The sequence below is a fragment of the Erythrolamprus reginae genome, chromosome 3 (genome assembly GCF_031021105.1).
Source record: "Erythrolamprus reginae isolate rEryReg1 chromosome 3, rEryReg1.hap1, whole genome shotgun sequence".
Lineage (NCBI taxonomy): Eukaryota > Metazoa > Chordata > Lepidosauria > Squamata > Dipsadidae > Erythrolamprus > Erythrolamprus reginae.
This window is the reverse complement of record NC_091952.1, coordinates 3,653,720-3,675,287: the sequence shown is the minus strand read 5'-3', so window position 1 is coordinate 3,675,287 and position 21,568 is coordinate 3,653,720. Positions and strand designations below refer to the sequence as shown.

The 21,568-nt window shown below is 47.2% G+C and overlaps 1 protein-coding gene across 2 annotated transcripts in view; it reads right to left on the bottom strand.

The window, feature by feature from the left end:
- Positions 1–928: 928 nt before the first annotated feature.
- Positions 929–21,568, bottom strand: part of BCL2L1 (BCL2 like 1) — a 67,224-nt gene continuing 46,584 nt past the window's right edge. For both annotated transcript variants that reach the window (XM_070744360.1, XM_070744361.1), the window contains exon 3: positions 929–2,433. In XM_070744360.1, the coding sequence (XP_070600461.1) occupies positions 2,296–2,433 (138 nt within the window). In that variant the 3' untranslated portion in view covers positions 929–2,295. The remainder of the gene's footprint in view (positions 2,434–21,568) is intronic.

Genomic DNA, 21,568 nt, shown 5'->3' with positions numbered 1-21,568 from the left:
ACCAGACAGGAAGCTCGGCTCAAACACCACAGGTTTCTTTTTATTATTATTATTATTATTATCATCATTATTATTATTATAATCATTGTCATCTGTCTTCAAATTCAGTTTCATCTCTTTTTCTTCTTCTCTAATAAGGGCATCGTTGGAGGATGGATTGGCAGGCTGGGAAAAGAGGGGGGAGCGGGGAACACCCCCCCCAAGACAGGCTGCCTTTGCAATCAATGGGGGTGGGGCTCGGGGTGGGGGTTTGAATGGGGCAGAGGGAGGGGGGGCAAGCACAGCCAAAACACATAAATACAGACATACGGTTAACAAAAATAGTTATTATTGTATTCACAACTGAATAAAAACTAGTCTTCCAATATATATACAACTGATCTTGTCGTATATCTTCGGGGACGGAGGGGGGGGGCTTTTTTTCTGTGAGGAGGGGGAGGTTAATAAAGGTCGGAGGTCATTTGAATCTGCTGGGGGGGCCAAATGGGATGGACCCCCCCCTGATGAGGAAGGTTAGGCTAAGGACCCCCTCCCCAAGGCCCAGAGAGAGGCTTTTCGGGGATGAAAAAGACCCCCCCCTCCTCAAAATGCCCCATGCCCTCGGCTGCTGCAGAGCTCAAGGGAGATGTCAACCCCCCCCCCCCCCCCCGGTCTCTGTCGCTTGCTCCCCCTAAAAAACTCCACCTGCCCCATTCTCCCCCTCCCACACACCTGCTACCCCCTCCCCAAATCCCCAAGCCCCTCCCTGACTCTAACCCTTGCAGGCAAAGAAGTGCAGCCCCCTGCCCACCCCCTACCCACGACCTTTCAGCTCCTGACCCCCCCCCCCCTGGCCCTTGGCTTGCTCCTCTCCCAGCCTCGGGGAGCCCCCCACCTGCCTTTGCCCCCCCCCAAGGGTCCCCTTCTCCTCCTCCTCTCCCACCCCCCCTGCAGCCACCCCCAAAGCGCCCGTTCTTCCTGGAATATCTTTGGGCCCAACGCCAAGGAGGCTCCCCGGAGGGGTCCGGCGTGCAATTAGCAGCTGATGGTAAACACCTTCATGGAGCTGCTGCAGAGAAGGCAGCGCGGGGCCTCCCCCCCAACCTCCAACCCCCCCCCTTCCTTCACCATGCAGCCAGATGAGGAGGGGGTAGGATGATGAGGGATGGAAGATTCTTTTTTGGGGGAGGGGCTGTCTGCTTTAAAGGGGGTCTGACCCACCCACGGCCGTCGTGGGGTACCCAGGTTTTGTCCTCGGCACAGCAGGACCCCTAAGTGAGAAAGGGGGGAGGCTGGGCAGGCCTGCCGAGCTGAAGCCATCGTCCCTTCCGAAAGCAGCTACCCTGCCCCTAAATTTAATTCCATTTATGAGCCTCCCGACTCCTTCCGGATTCTGGGCAGGGGCCATCCTTAGTGAGCCCCCGCCCCCACTTAGGGTACCACCGATCCAGGCCACGCACCCCCCCCCCCGACCAGCTATTAAGAAGAGCCCTCGGGCACAGTCACGGACAATATTGGGGGTGCAGGCTTTTGTGCCTTGAACCCCCTCTTCCTCTCCTCCCCCTGGCAAAAGCCCCCCCCCCAACACATTGGACGTTGTCTCTCCCCCCAGGCGCATGGGTTGTGTAGTCGTCCGGGCAGTTCCAGATTTATGGCGATGCCCATTGGGAGGGAGCGGTTAAAAAGTCCAGGGTTCACTTTTGAATGGCGGGCGGGGGGAGAAAGGGGACGGATCTTCTCACCCACCGAAGCCTTGGGGATGGGGGGGTGCAGTGGGGCAGACCCTCCCCTCTCTCCGGAGCAAACACCCCCACCATCACCCCCTTCTCACCAGCTGCTGGGGAGGGGGCTGCACTAGGGAACAGGGCGAAGGGGGGTCTTTTACAATCTGCAATTGGGATTAATTTGCAGAAGTGGAAATGGGAAAGGGGAGGCTTTGAGGAGGATCTGTGTGTGTGTGTGTTTTGTGTGTTGTGTTGTGTTGTCCCTCTACACAGCCAGGGGTCCCGCGTAGGGGGACAACCTGAGATTATTATTCTTTTGGGGAGGGGGTGGCGGTGGGGATGATGGCACCAGGAGGAGGTCTGGGAGTTGCTGGGAGGGAGGGAGGGAGGGGATGGAGTTGCCTGGGGTTGAAGTGGGGGGGGGGGTTGGGGTGTTGCAAGGCAGAGCCTCCTCCTCTCCCCCCCCAACCCGCTGGAATGATCACGAGAGGCCGAGGCCGGCAGAGGAGCGCTGGAGCTGGAGCAGGGCGGGGCAGGCGTCCCCGAGACGGGCTGGGCGGTTGGTCAGTCGTCGGTCGTTCAGTCTCTCTAGCTACTTGCGGCTGAGCAGGGAGCCCAGGAGAACCACGCCGGCTACGGTGGCCCCCGTCCACAGCCACTTGTTGAAGCGCTCCTGGCCCTTCCGGCTCTTGGCGGCTGCGTCGTTCCCGTAGAGGTCCACAAAACGCTCCTGCGAGGGAGAGGAAGAGGGAGGTGAGGCCGGGACGCTTCCACACAACATATAAACACACAAGAAGACAAAACAAACCAACAAAATCAATGAATAAAACACAAGCACAGGGAATAACTGAGCTGGGAAGGGACCCCCGGAGGTCTTCTAGCCCAACCCTAGGTGCCTATACACACATACACACTCACACACACTGGAGCATCTGTCTTGGGTCCCTTTCAACCTGGATCCAGCCCCTGCGGTAGGTCCACCCTTCATTTTGGCTTCCTATTGACTCGGGAAGTTTAAGAGGTGCGGACTACAATTCCCAGAATTCCCCAGCCCAGGGGCAGGCAAAGTGGGCTCTTCTATGACTTGTGGACTTCAACTCCCAGAATTCCTGAGCCAATCAGGCTAGCTAAGGAATTCTGGGAGTTGAAGTCCACATGTCACAGAAGAGCCAACTTTGCCCAGGCCCTGCCCCAGCCAACCTGGGTTGAGAGAGACTGGCTTTGAGGCGTAAGGCGGGACGAGAACTCGCCGTCTCGTGATTGGCCAAAAGTCAGCTTTGATATTTAAGGCGGGACTAGGATTCACCATCTCCTGGTGATTGGCCCAAAGTCACCCAATCAGTTTTCATGCCTCAGGCGGGACTAGAAGTCACAGTCTCCCACTGATTGGCCCAAATCCACTCGGCTGCCTTTCATGGGAAAGGAGGGACTAGAACTCCCAGTCTCCTGGTGATTGGCCCAAAGTCCATTAGCTGCTTTTCACTCCTAGGGTGGGACTAGAACTCCCCGTCTCCTGGTAATTGGCTCAAAGTCAGGCAATCAGTTTTCATGCCTAAGGCGGGACTAGAACTCCCCGTTTCCTGTCACCCAATCAGTTTTCATACCTGAGGCGCAACTAGAACTGCAAGCCTCCTGTCGATTGGCCCAAAGATATCAAACTGCCTTTCATGCCTAAGGTGGGACTAGAACTCCCCGTCTCCTGGTGATTGGCCCAAAGTCCCCCAATCCGTTTCCATGCCTGAGGCGTGACTGGAACTCCCAGCCTCCCGGTCCCTCAAAGCCTCAAAGCACCAAAGCCAGCTGACTGGAAGTCGTTTTTATCTCGGCTTTGCAGCTCGTGGAAACTGACAGGCGCTCCTCGAGGGAAGGCGGAGTTGGTGGAGCCTCGGCTCCATCCTGACAGGGCCTCCCCAGAGAGGCCTCGCCTAGCGACGTCCCTGCCGTCGGTTCAAAGCCGAAAACCCAGCGTGTGCGCTCTCCAAAAAATAAAAAAGAAACCTAGATTTTTCTGAGGGGATTTTGCTCCCTTTTTCAGGGCGGCTATTGCTGCTGCTGGGTTTTCCTCCCCCCCCCCTTATCGTTTGCGGGCTGGTTATTTTCATGTTTTTAATTTATCTCTCAACGTTTGCCCAGAGAGAAGCTCCGGTGATCGGATGACAGAAGCCTGCAATGAAGGGGATGGATTTTGAAACGACGCCATGACGTCTGTTTGGCAGTGATGGAAAACGTCTTTCCTCAATCATGCTGGACCTTTCCTTCCTTCCTTCCTTCTCCTTCTTTCCTTCCGTCCTTCTTTCTTCCTTCCCCTCCTTCTTTCTCCTTCCTTCCTTCTTTCTTTTTCCTTCCTTCCTTCTTTTTCCTTCCTTCCTTCTTTCTTTTTCCTTCCTTCCTTCCTACCTTCCTTCTCTTTTTCCTTCCTTCCTTATTTTTCCTTCCTTCCTTCTTTCTTCCTTCCCCTCCTTCTTTCTCCTTCCTTCCTTCTTTCTTTTTCCTTCCTTCCTTCTTTTTCCTTCCTTCCTTCTTTCTTTTTCCTTCCTTCCTTCTTTCTTTTTCCTTCCTTCTTTCCTTCCATCCTACCTTCCTTCCTACCTTCCTTATTTTTCCTTCTTTCCTTCCTTATTTTTCCTTCCTTCTTTCTTTTTCCTTTGTACCCTCCTTCTTTCTTTTTCCCTTCCTTCCTACCTTCCTTCTTTCTTTTTCCTTCCTTCCTTTTCCTTCCTTCCTTCTTTCTTTTTCCTTCCTTCCTTTTCCTTCCTTCCTTCTTTCTTTTTACTTCCTTCCTACCTTCCTTCCTTCCTTCTTTCGATATGCCACCCCTCCCGGTGTTTAAAATGGGCAGCTTACAAGATACTAAAACTAGAAATACAACCACCATTATAAACATATAAAATTGTACAAGATTAAATCCAGACTAATAAAAACCGCAGGCATTTCCCCCCCTCTTCCGTCCCAGAGCCCCCCCCCCCCACGCCCAGCCTCCTTCTCCCCGAATCGTTTCCCCCTCCTGACTCAGTACCACCAAAGCTTCTGCCACAACATTATTCGCGGGGGCAAAAATGTTCCTTTTACACACACAAGCAGAGAGACACGTCTGGTTATGAACACCCAACGGTCGCTGGATGCTGGTAAGGTTGGTGAAGGCTCACGGCCGCTCCGGGCATCGCCACAAGTGGCGTCCGTGCAATGCCAATGGTGCATGGGAAGCAACTGGCCAACACACCCAAAGCCATGTTTTTCCAAGCCAGCCTCCATCCCGAAGTTCTGTGGACTCAGAAAAGGCAGCATGGAGAAAGAGAGAGAGAGAGAGAGAGGGAGGGAGGGAGAAAGAGAGAGAAAGGAAAATGAGAAGGGAAAAAGAGAAAGAAAGAAAAAGAGAGAGAGGAAAAAGAGAAAGAGAGAAAAAGAAAAAAGAGAGATAAGGGAAAGGAAGAGAGAAAAAGAGGGAGAGGGAGAAACAGAGAGAGAAAGAAAGAAAAAGAGAAAGAAAGAGAGAGAAAAAGAGAAAGAAAGAAAAAGAGAGACAGAAAAAGAGAGAGGGAGAGAAAGGAAAAAGAGAAAGAGAGAAAGAGAAAGAGAGAAGGAGAGAAAGGAAAAAGAGAAAGAGAGAAAGGAGAAAAAAGAGAAAGAGAGAAAAAGAGAAAGGGAGAGAAAAAGAGAGAAAGAGAGAGAAAGAAAAAGGAAGAGAGAGAGAAAGAAAAAGAAAGAGAGAGAGAGAGTTCTGCCAAGGCCAGATGACCCAGCCACAAGACTTTGGGAGCACAAGACTGACCATGGAGGAGGAGGAAGAGGAGGAAAGAGGTTGCAGTCAGAGAAAGGAGAACTTTGTCTTGCCAAGCGTGCTGAAGGTCAAAGGCCCCTCCGCACCAAGATTCGGGCCCATAGCTTCTCCCCTTCAGGAGGGCCAAAGGAAGGAGGGCAGAGAGGACCGTACAGGAGGACACCTCTTTTGAGCTTGGGGCCATCACCTTAAAAGACCATCTGCTGATGTTTAGAAACGGGGGGGGGGGGGGGACTGTTGCATTGAGGGGGCAAGGATTTTAACGGAATAACAAGGGTTGGAAAGAAGGCCTTTAAAGGTCTTCTAGTCCAGCCCCTTGCTCAAGCAGCAGACTCTGATGGTTATCCAACATCTCCTTTAAAACTTCCAGTGATTCACAACTTCTGGAGGTGAGCAGTTCCACGGGTTAATTGTTCTAACTGTCAGGAAATTTCTCCTTAGTTCTAAGTTGCTTCTCTCCTTGTTTAGTTTCCACCCATTGCTTCTTGTTCCACCCTCAGGTGCTTTGGAGGAGAACAGTTTGACTCCCTCTCCTTTGGGGCAACCCCTGAGATACTGGAAGGCTGCTCTCCTGTCTCCCCTGGTCCTTCTTCTCCTCAAACTAGCCAGGCCCAGTTCCTGCCACCGTTCTTCACATGTTTCAGCCTCCAGCAGTTCCCAAATGTTTAGGATTAGCCAAGTCTGGGCAGCCCCAAAGCCTGTTGCCTCATCCCTGGCTGGTCTGGAGCTTCTCCTGCTGCAGCCAATGACCACAATGCTTCTCCTGTCCACCCACCTCTGGGTCACATGCACGTCCCACATGCGGTCTGTGGAGAGATGCCCCCCCCCCCCAGCACACACAAACCCACATGGCCTGGCTCATGATTTCCCTTGTGATGTTTTGGGGATGCTCAAATGGATCTCGGCACAGAGGTCCTTGCTCTCCCCACCCTCCAAGTTGTTGGACTAAAAACCAGCCAGACCCATTTAAGCAGCCCCAAAATTATAGGGTGGGAGGGACCTTTGGAGGTTATCTAGTTCAAAGGTGTGTGTGTGGAATTTATATAAATAATAATAATAATAATAATAATAATAATAATAATAATAATAATAATAATTTCCAGTACAATAAAATGCAGTATTTTGTTAGTAACTCTTGTATAATCCCCCCCAAAAAATCACAATACAAAATTATTAATTTCTCTATAAACCTTTTGTTCCTTATTGCAAAACCCCCCCTATTTATCTAATCTTGTCGTCCAGCAATCACAATCATTAATGTTCCCTCAAATATATACTGACAAATAATATTTCTAACATTGTAATCAAGTGATAGGCCACAGTGCCTCCTAACTAAGTAACATTATCCATGAACTCCCAGAATTCCCCAGCTAGCAAGTTTTAAGACGTATGGACTTCAACTCCCAGAATTCCCCAGCCAGTGGGCTTTAAGATGGGTGGGCTTCCACTCCCAGAATTCCCCAGCCAGCATCTTCAAGTGGCCACGACTGAGCCAAACTGCTTTAGAGGAATGGAGTTTGAATCTTGGTGAGCTGCCATCAAAAACATTTCAGGGGAAATAAAGCTGCATTCCAGGAGGATCAGATATCTGGGTGGCTGATCTGATCCCAGACTCAGCACTCTGCAAAACCAGGAAATGGCCTTGCACATCGGACTCTGGGGCTCCTGGACCAGAACTGAGAAAGGAGGATTTGAGCCAGGGAGGCTCACTTAGGATTACAAAGGATGCTGAACCTAATTGATCTCTTCTGCTTTCCGAGGAGAGGGATCCGGTAGAGGAGAGCTCAGAGCAGCCTTCGGATCTCTGGGACGGAAGAGCTCTGCCTAAAAACCTCCACCTAAGAATGTTACAAACTTTTCTAGATAGGAAACAGGTGTTCAAAGGTTTTTTTGCCTCTTACCAAGAACCATTTTCCACTTACGAACCTGACCCTCCAAAACTGTAACTGGAAAAGGCAGAGAGAAGCCTCCATGGGGCCTCTCTAGGAATCTCCTGGCAGGAAACAGGGCCGGGAAAGGCGGGGAGAAGCCTCCGTGGGGCCTCTGTAGGAATCTGGGAGGAAACAGGGCCGGGAAAGGCGGGGAGAAGCCTCCATGCGGCCTCTCTAGGAATCTCCTGGGAGGAAACAGGGCCAGAAAAGGCAGGGAGAAGCCTCCGTGGGACCTCTCAAGGAATCTCCTGGGAGGAAACAGGGCCAGGAAAGGTGGGGAGAAGCCTCTGTGGGGCCTCTGTAGGAATCTCCTGGGAGGAAACAGGGCCGGGAAAGGCGGGGAGAAGCCTCCATGGGGCCTCTCTAGGAATCTCCTGGGAGGAAACAGGGCCGGAAAAGGCAGGGAGAAGCCTCCGTGGGGCCTCTCTAGGAATCTCCTGGGAGGAAACAGGGCCGGAAAAGGCAGGGAGAAGCCTCCGTGGGGCCTCTCTAGGAATCTCCTGGGAGGAAACAGGGCCGGAAAAGGCAGGGAGAAGCCTCCGTGGGACCTCTCAAGGAATCTCCTGGGAGGAAACAGGCCTAACAAGGTGGCACATAGGTTAGAGTGCAGCATTGCAAGCTCCTTCAGCTGACTGCTAGCTGCAGGTCAGCAGTTCAAATCTCACCACCGGCTCAGGGTTGACTCAGCCTTCCATCCACCGAGGTGCATAAAATGAGGACCCAGATTGTTGGGGCTGATTCTGTAAACACTTAGAGAGGGCTGGAAAAGCACTAAGAAACGGTATATAAGTCTAAATGCTATTGCCCTTCCTTCCTCCCTCCCTCCCTCTTTGTTGGGTAAAATAAGGACCCGGATTGTTGGGGGCAACAGGCTGATTCTGTAAACTGCATAGAGAGGGCTGCAAAAGCACTAGGAAGCGGTATATAAGTCTAAGTGCTATTGCTATTCCTTCCTTCCTTCCTCCTCCCTTCCTCTCTTCTTCCTCCCTTCCTCTCTCCTTCCTTCCTTCCTTCCTTTCTCTCTCCTTCCTCCCTCCCTTCCTCTCCTTCCTTCCTTCCTCCCTCTCTCCTTCCTTCCTTCCTCTCGCCTTCTTTCCTTTCTCTCGCCTTCCTTCCTCCCTTCCTCTCTCCTTCCTTCCTTTCTCTCTCCTTCCTCCCTCCCTTCCTTTCTCTCTCCTTCCTTCCTTTCTCTCTCCTTCCTCCCTCCCTTCCTCCTTCCTTCCTTCTTTTCTCTCTCCTTCCTTTCTCTCTCCTTCCTCCCTTCCTCTCTCCTTCCTTCCTTCCTCTCTCCTTCCTTCCTCCCTTCCTCTCTCCTTCCTTCCTTCCTTTCTCTTGCCTTCCTTCCTTTCTCTCTCCTTCCTCTCTCCTTCCTTCCTCTCTCTGGCCTTCCTTCCTTTCTCTCTCCTTCCTTCCTTCCTTCCTTGGTGGGTACAATGAGGACCTAGATTGTTGGGGGTAATATTTGCTGATTCTGTAAGCCGCTTAGACAGGGCTGTAAAAGCAGTGCAAAGCAGTATATAAGTCTAAGTGCTGTTGCTATTAATTGGGGGGGGGGGAGTTAGTAGTTCCACCAAGCTTTGGTGCTGTTGCTGGCAAGGCCCGGCTGCAATCGGAGGGAAGGCGGAAACCAGACAATGATATTTTCTTTCCTGGGAAGGGAGGCGTCCTTCCACCCACTGCAGAGATGCGATGACCGGGAACATCCATGCTGTTTTAAGGTCACTCCCTAGGCCGGATTTCAGCCAACAAACGGGAGGGGCCGGAAGGCAGCGCTTAGCATTCTCAAACCGGCCACCCACCATGCGGGACCCCCGTCTCCCCATCCAGCAGAAACAGGAAGGGGGGGGGTTCAGGCCTTTGCAGAGAGCAAGAGAGGAGAGAGATGCTGAGCTCGGGAAAGGCAGATGTTGGGAGAAGGGTGACGCTCTGGGACTCAAGCTCTCTGGATTTCATTTATTTTTTATGCATTTGTTTGTTTGTTTTGCCAAGTACGTATTGGTGGTATGCAAAGATATAATAATATTTAATATTAATAGTAATATTTTTGTGTTATGTACTGTTGATTTACTTTGTGTTCATTTCTCTTCTCTTATTATCTTAAAACTTAATAAAGATTATTTTATTTATAAAAAAAGATATAATAATATTCACATACATGATAGTAGTAAAAGAGAAACTTTAGCACAGGGGACGGAAGGCACGCTGGTGGACTTATGCACGCCCCTTACTGACCTCTTAGGAATCGGGAGAGGTCAACAGTGGAGAGTCTAAGGATAAAGTTTTTGGGGTTAGGTGATGATACTACAGAGTCTGGTAGTGAGTTCCAGGCATCAACTACTCAGTTACTAAAGTTGTATTTCCTGAAGTTGAGTTTAGAGCAGTTTACTTCAAGTTTATATCTGTTGTGTGCTCGTGTGTTGTTGTGGTTGAAGCTAGTTGGTCCCTTCCAACTGTTCTTCGGTCATTCTATTCTACTATTCTGTTAGAAGAGGACTGAAGTTTTATCAAGTGAAGGCAGAAGGCAGGTTTTGCCACTGGTATCCTTGGTACTGTCCGAACTGGGCTGTTGCTCAACTATGTCCAACGTGCTTTCCAGCTGACAATGTCACCATCCATCCCGTCATGTTTTCATCATGTCTTCTGACTTCTGGTTGGGGTTTACTCATCATTCCCACTGACAGGGCAAATCACCATATGTTTAAAAACAGAAAGCAAACCCCTTCCTTCTAGCATTGATGATGTTACCTGGTTGGGTAATGAAACGTCTGCCAAGAAACAACAAGCTCAGAGAGCACCAAGGACCATGGAGTCCTCTCCTCCTCCTCCTCCTGTTCTTCTCTCTCTCTGCAATCCTCACTCCCTTCAAGCCCTGATGTTATCACCTAGTTTGGTCATAAAACTACAAGTAAACTGTCAAGCTCAGAGAGCACCAAGGACGCCATAGTCTTCCTCCACTCCATTAACCCCACTCCCTTCTAGAACTGATCATGCATAGTTGGGTCATGAAACATCTGTAAGAAAATCAACAGCTTCAGCAAACACCAAGGGCCCCCACAGTTGCTGTCCTCCTCTCTGCAATTCCCACTCCTTTCTAGCCCTGATGCTACTACCAAGTTGGGTCATTAAATGTCTACAAGAAATCTACCAACTTCAGAGAGCATCAAGGACACCTCAGTTCCAACATAAGCTACCCAGATTGCTTTCTACAAGTTTTGCCATAGCACACATATTGGATAGAGAAGAGAGAAACGTTTGTGGGTTTTTGAGGGAGCATGTACTCCAAGAAGCACAGGAAACCATGAAGTTGGATCAACAAAACTAACGGCCAATGCCTGGGTCACTCCCGATATGCCTCTGGTCTTGTGAGGACCTGCTCAAATCCTTCAAAATAGCATTGCAGTCTGAGAGAGAAAGACGATGGCGGTCTTGCAACACAACCAAATGGCCAGTGAAAACTTTCTTTCTTTCTTTCTTTCTTTCTTTCTATCTATCTATCTATCTATCTATCTATCTATCTATCTATCTATCTATCTATCTATCTATCTATCTATCTATCTATCTATCTATCTCTTCTCTCTATACACTAATGACTGCATCTCCTACGATCCATCTGTTAAACTACTGAAGTTTGCAGATGATACAACAGTGATCGGACTCATTCGAGACAATGATGAATCCGCATACAGACGGGAAGTTGAACAACTATCCTTGTGGTGTGACCAGAACAATCTAGAACTGAACACACTCAAAACCGTAGAAATGGTGGTAGACTTTAAGAGAAACCCTTCCACCCTTCCACCTCTCACAATACTAGACAACACAGTATCAACAGTAGAGACCTTCAAATTTCTAGGTTCTATCATATCTCAAGACCTAAAATGGTCACCTAACATCAAAAACATCATCAAAAAAGCACAACAAAGAATGTTCTTTCTGCGCCAGCTCAGGAAGCTCAAACTGCCCAAGGAGCTGCTGATCCAGTTCTACAGAGGAATCATTGAGTCTGTCATCTGCACCTCTATCACTGTCTGTTTTGGTGCTGCAACCCAACAGGACCGACACAGACTTCAGAGGAGAATCAGAATTGCAGAAAAAACAATTGCTGCCAATCTGCCTTCCATTGAGGACCTGTATACTGCACGAGTCAAAAAGAGGGCGGGTAAAATATTTACTGACCCCTCACATCCTGGACACAAATTGTTTCAACTCCTACCCTCAAAACGTCGCTACAGAGCACTGCACACCAAGACAACTAGACACAAGAACAGTTTTTTCCCGAACGCCATCACTCTACTAAACAAATAATTCCCTCAACACTGTCAGACTTTCTACTAAATCTGCACTTCTATTCTACTAGTTTTTCTCATCATTCCTATCACCCATTTCCTCCCATGTTGACTGTATGACTGTAACTTGTTGCTTATATCCTAAGATTTTTATTAATATTGCTTCTTCATTGCTTATTTGACCCCTATGACAATCCTTAAGTGTTGTACCACATGATTCTTGACAAATGTATATTTTATTTTATGTACGTTGAGAGCATATGCACCAAGACAAATTCCTTGTGTGTCCAATCACACTTGGCCAATAAAAATTCTATTCTATTCTATTCTATTCTATTCTATTCTATTCTATCTATCTATCTATCTATCTATCTATCTATCTATCTATCTATCTATCTATCTATCTATCCATCCAGCAGCGGCTAAAAAACCCAACACAATCCTAAGCTGCATGAACAGGGGGATACACTCCAAGACCAGAGAGATAATAATACCACTCTATAAGGCCCTGGTCAGACTGCACCTGGCGTATTGATCCAGTTCTGGTCACCACACTTCAAAAGAGATATAGAGACTCTAGAGAGGGTGCAGAAAAGAGCAACTAAAATGTTAAGGGGACTAGAGACCAGGTCATACGAGGAAAGGTTGCTGGAACTGGGCATGGATAGTCTAGTAAAAAGAAGGGCTAGGGGGGACATGATAGCTGTATACAGGTACTTGAGGGGTTGCCATGGAGGGGAGGGGGACACACTGTTTTCCAGGGCACCAGAGAGCTGGACGAGGAACAACGGTTGGAAGCTGACCAAGGAAAGATTCAATCTGGAGATAAGGAAGAATTTCCTGACAGTGAGAGCGATCAACCAGTAGAACAGCCTGCCAGCGGAGTTTGTGGACTCCCCAACTTTGGACATTTTCAAGAGGAGATTGGACTGCCATTTGGCTGGGGTGATATAGGATTTCCTGCTCAGGCAGGGGGTTGAACTTGATGACCTGTAAGGTCCCTTTCAACTGTAATACTAAATTAAAAAAAAAAAATCTATCTCTCTATTTATCTATCTATCTAATCCATCCATCCATCCATCCATTTTATTTGTTTTGTCAAGTATGTATTCAAAACATTTTGTGCATTAAAGATTTCCCTCTTGGAAAAACCGTGTCTAGATATAACAATGTTTATATATCTGATACTAGTAAGAGATAAACATTAGAACAAGGGACGGAAGGCACACTGGTGCAGTTATGCACGCCCCTTAATGACCTCTTAGGAATCGGGAGAGGTCAAGAGTGGACAGTCTAAGGATACAGTTTTTGGGGTTAGGTGATGATACTACAGTCTGGTAGTGAGATCCAGGCATCAACTAGTTGGTTATTAAAATTGTATTTGCGGAAGTCGAGTTTGGAGCGGTTTACTTTCAGTTTGTATCTGTTGGGTGCTTGTGTGTTGCTGTGGTTGAAGATGAAGTAATCGTTGATAGGAAGGAGATTTATTTATTTGTTTGTTTGTTTGTTTATTAGATTTGTATGCCGCCCCTCTCCGTAGACTCGGGGCCGCTAACAACAGTAAAAAGACAATATGAACAAATCTAATATTAAAAGTAATGTAAGCTGATGACTTTATGGGCTACGCTTAGGTCGTGTTTAAGGCGACGTAGTTCTAAGCTTTCTAAACCTAGGATTGTAAGTCTAATTGCGAAGGGTATTTGGTTTCGAGTGGAGGGCTCTTCTCGTAAAGTGTCTCTGGACATTTTCTAGAGTGTTTATGTCCGAAATGTGGTGTGGGTTTTAGACAGATGAGCTGTATTCAGGGATTGGACTGGTGAATGTTTTTCATGCTCTGGTTAGTGGTGTGAGAGTACCGGAGCAGCACCTTTTTAATAAGGTGGTACTGATAATTCTGGGAGTTGAGTCCACCCATCTCAAAGTCTCCAAGAGGTTTGGGAAACCTGTCTCTCTTCTTCCAATGAACTCTCAAGGCCAATGACAGGAGGGGTGGGTTTTGGTGTATTTTGGTGTATTCAAGATATTGACATAATTGAAGGGGTCCAAAGACGGGCTACAAGAATGGTGGAAGGTCTTAAGCATAAAACGTATCGGGAAAGACTTCATGAACTCCATCTGTATAGTCTGGAGGACAGAAGGAAAAGGGGGGACATGATCGAAACATTGAAATATGTCAAAGAGTTAAATAAGGTCCAGGAGGGAAGTGTTTTTAATAGGAAAGTGAACACAAGAACAAGGGGACACAATCTGAAGTTAGTTGGGCGAAAGATCAAAAGCAACATGAGAAAATATTATTTTACTGAAAGAGTAGTAGATCCTTGGAACAAACGTCCAGCAGACATGGTTGGTTAATCTACAGTCACTGAATTTAAACATGCCTGGGATAAACATATATCCATCCTAAGATAAAATACAGGAAATAGTATAAGGGCAGACTAGATGGACCATGAGGTCTTTTCCTGCCATCAGTCTTCTATGTTTCTATGTACAGTGGTATCTCATCATAGGAACTTAATTGGTTCCAGGAGGAGGTTCGTAAGGTGAAAAGTTCGTAAGATGAAACAATGCTTCCCATAGGAATCAATGGAAAAGCCAATAATGCGTGCAAGCCGATTAGGAAAATCCAAAACATTAAGGCTTTAAAAAAAAAAGCTGCAAGCAGACGAAGCTGAGGCGAACGGAGTGGGGGGAGGGAAACCCATGGGGATCCAGAGGGGAGAATGGGGCAGGACAGGGTGGGAAAAAACTGGGAGGAACTCAAGTCTGGAGGTGGGGCATCCCAGCGGCCGGTGGCAGGTTCGTAAGGTGAAAAAAGTTCGTAAGAAGAGGCAAAAAACTTCCGAAGCCTGGGTTCGTATCTTGAAAAGTTCGTATGACGAGGGGTCCGTATCATGAGGTACCACTGTATTGTGTGTCATCTGTGATTAAAAAAGCTGGTGCAAAGTAAACAACACCGTTGTGTGCAGCCGCTGGCAAACCTGTGCGCCACCGAGAGACAATGCCATCCATTGCATCACCCCAGGTCATACACAAGGGCCTCACTTTGCATGAGGAAATCGTACGTCTCACTTCCCCAAAGTCGTAAAATTGCCTTTCTTGGGAAAGGTTGACGGGATGCCAAGGCGCTGATGTAACTGCTGCAGACGTGCAAACTCCACATGGGTGGAAAGATACCAAGCTCGTAAAGGAAGCGGCCTGTAGGTCCTGTGTTTCAGAAGGTAGAAGGTGAAGGACATACATAGAAACATAGAAGACTGACGGCAGAAAAAGACCTCCTGGTCCATCTAGTCTGCCCTTATACTATCTCCTGTATTTTATGCAATGTCCCTTCCATCTCTGTAGTAGTAGTAGTAGTAGTAGTAGTAGTAGTAGTAGTAGTAGTAGATGTTGTTCCTGCCTAAACAGGGGATTGGGCTATAAGACTTCCAATGTCCCTTCCAACTCTGTAGTAGTAGTAGTAGTAGTAGTAGTAGTAGTAGTAGTAGATATTGTTCCTGCCTAAGCAGGGGATTGGGCTACAAGATCTCCATTGACCCTTCCATCTCTATAGTATTAGTATTAGTAGTAGTAGTAGATGTTGTTCCTGCCTAAGCAGGGGATTGGGCTACAAGACCTCCAATGTCCCTTCCAACTCTGTAGTAGTAGTATTAGTAGTATTAGTAGTATTAGTAGTAGTAGTAGTAGTAGTAGTAGTAGATATTGTTCCTGCCTAAGCAGGGATTGGGCTATAAGATCTCCATTGACCCTTCCATCTCTATAGTATTAGTATTAGTAGTAGTAGTAGATGTTGTTCCTGCCTAAGCAGGGGATTGGGCTACAAGACCTCCAATGTCCCTTCCAACTCTGTAGTAGTAGTATTAGTAGTATTAGTAGTATTAGTAGTATTAGTAGTAGTAGTAGATATTGTTCCTGCCTAAGCAGGGATTGGGCTATAAGATCTCCATTGACCCTTCCATCTCTATAGTATTAGTAGTAGTAGTATTAGTAGTAGTAGTAGATGTTGTTCCTGCCTAAGCAGGGGATTGGGCTACAAGACCTCCAATGTCCCTTCCAACTCTGTAGTAGTAGTAGTAGTAGTAGTAGTAGTTCCTGCCTAAGCAGGGGGTTGGGTTAGAAGACCTCCAAGGCCCCTTCCAACCTCTGCTATTCTGTGATGGGCAGAAGGCAGGCGATAACGGAGACATTTTAGCTAGGCATTTCCAAGGAAGGAGGAGATTTCCCAATTAAAGGAGAAGGCCTCCCCCCCTTTGTGGAAATCCGAAAGCAGCTGATCCTCCCGCCACAATCCCGCAACGGCGCATCACACTGCAGCAAATGTGGTTCCGCCGATGCGTTGCAACCAGGGGGCTCGTTATGGGAATAAAACAGCTCAGAAACTTGATTAACGTGACCTATATAACGGTGGGAGGATTTTGCAGCCGGCAAAAGGGGGAAAAACGCAAAACTGCGGCAAGGCTGCAGCCCCTCGACTGGGGGGGGAGACACATGCGTCAAAAGGGGCCAAGCGAATAAGGCAGGAAGGGACGGTTTGATTCGATTTGGAGGAGGAGAACTGAAGGAGGACGGCGGCCAGATCTTTCCCTTCGATTAGGGGGACGTTCTGCAGATCTCCGGCTAAAGAAAAAAGACGTCGTGGGGAGGTGGGGGGAATCTGGAGAAATTGGCATTTGGAGTTGGGGGTGGGGGGGCCCTGTTAGGATCCTTGCAGATGGGGTGGTCGGGGGGGGGGGGTGAAGTGGGAATAAAGCAAGAAATGGCTTTCCAAAAAGTGGGAAATACCATCTGCATTGTCATTTGGAGCCGTTATTTGGGAGGGAGGGGCAGATCTGGAGGGGGGGGTCTATTCCTTGCAATAGCAGGAATCCCCCACCTACCACCCGGGAGCACTGATGAAGTTATCTAGTTGGGTCACGAAACGTCTGCAAGAAAATTAATGCCTTCTTAAATGGATTTAATTTTTTTTATGATTAGCTCAGGGAGCACCAAGGACCCCCCCAATCCCCCTCCTCCTTTTCCGTCTCCTCCTCCTCCTCTTCCTCCTGTTCCTTCTACTCTTCTTTTCAACCCCCACTTCCTAGCACTGGTGATGTTACCTAGTCGGGTCTTGAAACGTCTGCAAGAAAACGATCAATCTCGGAGAGGAACCAAGGACCGCACAATCCTCCTCTTCCTCCTCTTCCTCCTCTTCTTTTCAATCCTCACTTCCTTCTAGTTTAGTTTATTAGATTTGTATGGCGCCCTTCTCCGAAGACTCGGGGCGGCTCACACCATAACAGTAATACAATACATTACAAATGAAATAATAAAACATTAAATCCATTTAAGAAGGCATTAATAACATAATAAAACCCCTAATTATGCAGTCACACACATTCAACCTAAACTATCACACAGTAAGGCCAAAAACGTAATAAAAAAGGGGGAAAGATGGTCATTATCCCCACGCCTGGTGACAAAAGTGGGTCTTCAGCATTTTACGGAAGATGAGGAGGGTGGGGGCTGTTCGAATCTCTGGAGGGAGTTGATTCCAGAGGGCTGGGGCTGCCAAAGAGAAGGCTCTTCTCCTGGATCCCGCCAGATGACATTGTTTAGTCGACAGGACCCGGAGAAGGCCCACTCTGTGGGACCTAATCGGCCGCTGGGATTCGTGCGGCAGAAGGCGGTCCCGGAGATATTCTGGCCCGATGCCATGAAGGGCTTTATAGGTCATAACCAACACTTTGAATTGTGACCGGAACCTGATCGGCAGCCATTGCAGGCTGCGGAGTGTTTGCGAAACGTGGGCAGATCTTGGAAGCCCCACGACGGCTCTCGCGGCTGCATTCTGCACGATCTGAAGTTTCCGAACACTTTTCAAAGGTAGCCCCATGTAGAGAGCATTACAGTAGTCGAGCCTCGAGGTGATGAGGGCGTGAGTGACTGTGAGCAGTGACTCCTGGTCCAAATAGGGCCCCAACTGGTGCACCAGGCGGACCTGGGCAAACGTCCCTCTAGCACTGATGGTGTTCCCTAGTTGGGTGATGAAACGACTGCAAGAGAACCATCAATCTCGGAGAGGAACCAAGGACCCCACTGTCCTCCTCTTCCTTTCCAAAAACTCTCCTCCCTTCTACCATAGCACTGATGAGGTTCCCTAGCTGGGCCATGAAACGTCTGCAAGAGAACCACCAAGCTCAGAAAGCACCACGGACCCCCACCGCTGTCCTCATAGAAACATAGAAGACTGATGGCAGAAAAAGACCTCATTTATTTATTATTTATTATTTATTTATTACTTGGATTTGTATGCCGCCCCTCTCCGAAGACTCGGTGCGGCTCACAACATGTAAAAGACAAATCATAAGTAATCAACAATTTAAAATTTTAAAGATTTAAAAACCCCCACAAACTAACAGACTCACACACAAGCATACCATATATAAATTCAACGTGCCCAGGGGGGATGTTGCCCTTACACTATTTCCTGTATTTTATCTTACAATGGATATATGTTTATCCCAGGCATGTTTACATTCAGTGACTGTGGATTTATCAACCACGTCCGCTGGAAGTTTGTTCCAAGGATCTACTACTCTTTCAGTAAAATAATATTTTCTCATGTTGCTTTTGATCTTTCCCCCAACTAACTTCAGATTGTGTCCCCTTGTTCTTGTGTTCACTTTCCTATTAAATCCTCCGATTCAATTTGAGTGAAGAATCATCCCAGAACTTTGAAGGTCCTTCCGTTGGGTTAGGACTGGGTTCCAGAGAGGCTGATGGGACAAATTTTGGAGAAGAAGCTGGGAGCGAAATCCTGAGGATCCTTTTCCAGACTTGGGAGGGTAATAAAATGGGAATGAAGCAACCGAGGCCTTCCTAAACTGGATTATCTCAGTCCGGAGGCCCATTTCGGACAGCAGGACCTTTGTGAAGCCAGCAGTTTTTCTTAGTGATGTAACAGCTGAGAGCTCGGAGGAAGGCAGTGGGGAGACAATGCAGCCCCCCCACAAGCTGGCGCTCCCCAGATGTCTGGGCCTTGGGTTTTTTTTTAATTTGAAAGCTGCTTTGTAGGGCAGGAACTAGAATAACCAAAGCAATCCGTGTTTATTTTCGTTTTTAAATACAGTATAAGGAATGCATTGCTCATGTGTACCAGAGCTGTCATTAAGTGTTGCACCTTATGATTCTTGACGAACTTCTCTTTTCTTTTCCATTCCACGTTCTCTGTTCTGTTCTATTCCATTCCATTCCTTTATTCCCTATTCTACTCTATTTCTATTCTATTCTATTCCATTCCATTCTTTATTCCCACTCCGAGTGTACGGAGAGGGGCAGCATACAAATCTAATAAATTATTATTATTATTATCATTATTATTATTATTATTATTATTATTATTATTATTTTCTATTTCTACTCTATTCATTCTATTCTATTCTATTCCATCCTTTATTCCCTATTCTATTTTACTCTACTCTAATTTTATTCTAATTCAATTCAATTCATTGATAATTCTCCTCTTCTCTTCCCTATTTTCTTTTCTATTCCATTCCATTCTTTAGTCTCTATTTTATTCCATTCCATTCTTTATTCCCTATTCTATACTACTCTACTCTATTCTTCTCTATTCTATTTCTATTCTCAATACATTGAATTCCCTTCTCTTCCCTATTTTCTATTCTATTCCATTCCATTCTTTATTCCCTATTCTATTCTACTCTACTCTACTTCAATTCTATTCTTTATTCCCTATTCTATTCTGTTCTACACTGAGAGAGGGCTGGAAAGCACTTTATAAGCGGTATACAAGTCTAAATGCTATTGCTATTTCCTTCTTTCTTTCCTTCCTTCCTTTCTCTCCCTCTCTCTTCTATCTATATCTGTCCTCTGTCTCTTTCTTTCTTTCTTTCTCTCCTTCCTTCCTTCTTGCTTGCTTGCTTGCTTTCCCTTGGTTGGTAAAATGAAGACCCAGATTGTTGAGGACAATATATGTTGACTGTAAACTGCTTAGAGAGTACTGTAAAGTACTGTTAAGCAGTATACAAGTCTAAATGCTATTGCTATTTCCTTCTTTCCTGCCTTCCTTTCTCTCCCTCTCTCTTCTATCTATATCTGTCCTCTGTCTCTTTCTTTCTTTCTTTCTCTCTCTCTCTCCTTCTTTCCTTCCTCCCTCCCTCCTTCCTTGCTTGCTTTCCCTTGGTTGGTAAAATGAGGACCCAGATTGTTGAGGGCATTATATGTTGACTATAAACTACTTAGAGAGTACTGTAAAGTACTGTTAAGCGGTATACAAGTCTAAATGCTATTGCTATTTCCTTCTTTCCTTCCTTCCTTCCTCTCTCTCTCTTCTATCTATATCTATCATCTGTCTCTTTCTTTCCTTCCTTCCTTTCTCTCTCTCTCCTTCCTCCCTCCCTCCTTGCTTGCTTTCCCTTGGTTGGTAAAATGAGGACCCACTTACTCACTGCAAACCCTTTAGAGAGGGTTGTAAAGGACTGTGAAGCAGTCTACAAGTCTAAATGCTATTGCTATCCCCTGTGCCTCCCCACTTCTTAGCACACAACCCACACAATTGTCTCCAACTACACAAAAAGCACAATTTCTCCCACTCTGGAGACAGGGAACTGAGGTCAGCAGCTTCTGAGACTCGAGATCATGTCCATTTCCCAAGCCCGGAAAAATCAGGAGAAAGGTCCCATTATTTGGCAATCTAAAAATATCTGCCGGAGCGGGACTCCTTCTCCTGCCCAGGGCTCTTCTTCAAGGAGCGACCCCGATGGTTGTCCCAAACAGGCGGCTTTAAGGACAAGGCTGTCTTCCTTCTCGGACTCGCCCCTCTGCTTCCTGGAGGGACCTCCCATCCTTTGTCCTTGGCAAGAGAGAGACAATAGCCGAAGGGAGGGGGACAGAGAGGGAGGGAGGGAGGGGCTCCGGACCCCAGGGAGCTATCAAGACCCTCTTGTGCACAGCGCCCGCCGCCAGAGACTCATCATGGCTTTGGGAACAGGATGGAAGCAAGACCATGGGAAGTGTTAGTACCGCTTGGACTATTGCATCCTGTCAATACAATGTATGAACATAAGAGCATAAGTGCTGGAAAGAGTGCAGAGAAGAGCAACTAAGATAACAGAGGGAGAGAATAAAGATCATGTGAAGTGTTAATATCACTTTATAAGGCCTTGGTAAGGCCACACGTGGAATACGGCATTCAGTTTCGGTCACCACAACTGAAGTTAGTTGGGGGAAAGATCAAAAGCAACGTGAGAAAATATTATTTGACTGAAAGAGTAGTAGATCCTTGGAACAAACTTCCAGCAGACTTGGTTGGTAAATCCACAGGAACTGAATTTGAACCTGCCTGGGATAAACATATATCCATCCTAAGATAAAATACAGAAAATAGTATAAGGGCAGACTAGATGGACCAGGAGGTCTTTTTCTGCCGTCAGACTTCTATGTTTCGATGTTTCTATTCACAATGCAAAAGGGATGTTGAGACTCTAGAAAGGGTGCAGAGAAGAGCGACAAAGAGGATTAGGGGACTGGAGGATAAAACATATGAAGAACAGTTGCAGGAACCGGGCCTGGCTAGAGATTAATGAAAAGAAGGACCAGGGGAGACAGGATACTAGTTGTTCCAACATCTCAGGGGTTGCCACAAAGAAGAGGGAGTCAAGCTATTCTCCAAAGCGCCTGAGGACAGAACAAGAAGCAATGGGTGGAAACTAAACAAGGAGAGAAGCAACTTAGAACTATTTCTTGACAGTGAGAACAATTAACCAGTGGAACACCTTGCCACCAGAAGTTGTGAATGCTCCAACACTGGAAGTTTTTCAGAAGACGTTGGATAACCATCTATCTGAAGTGGTGTAGGGTTTCCTGCCTAAGCAG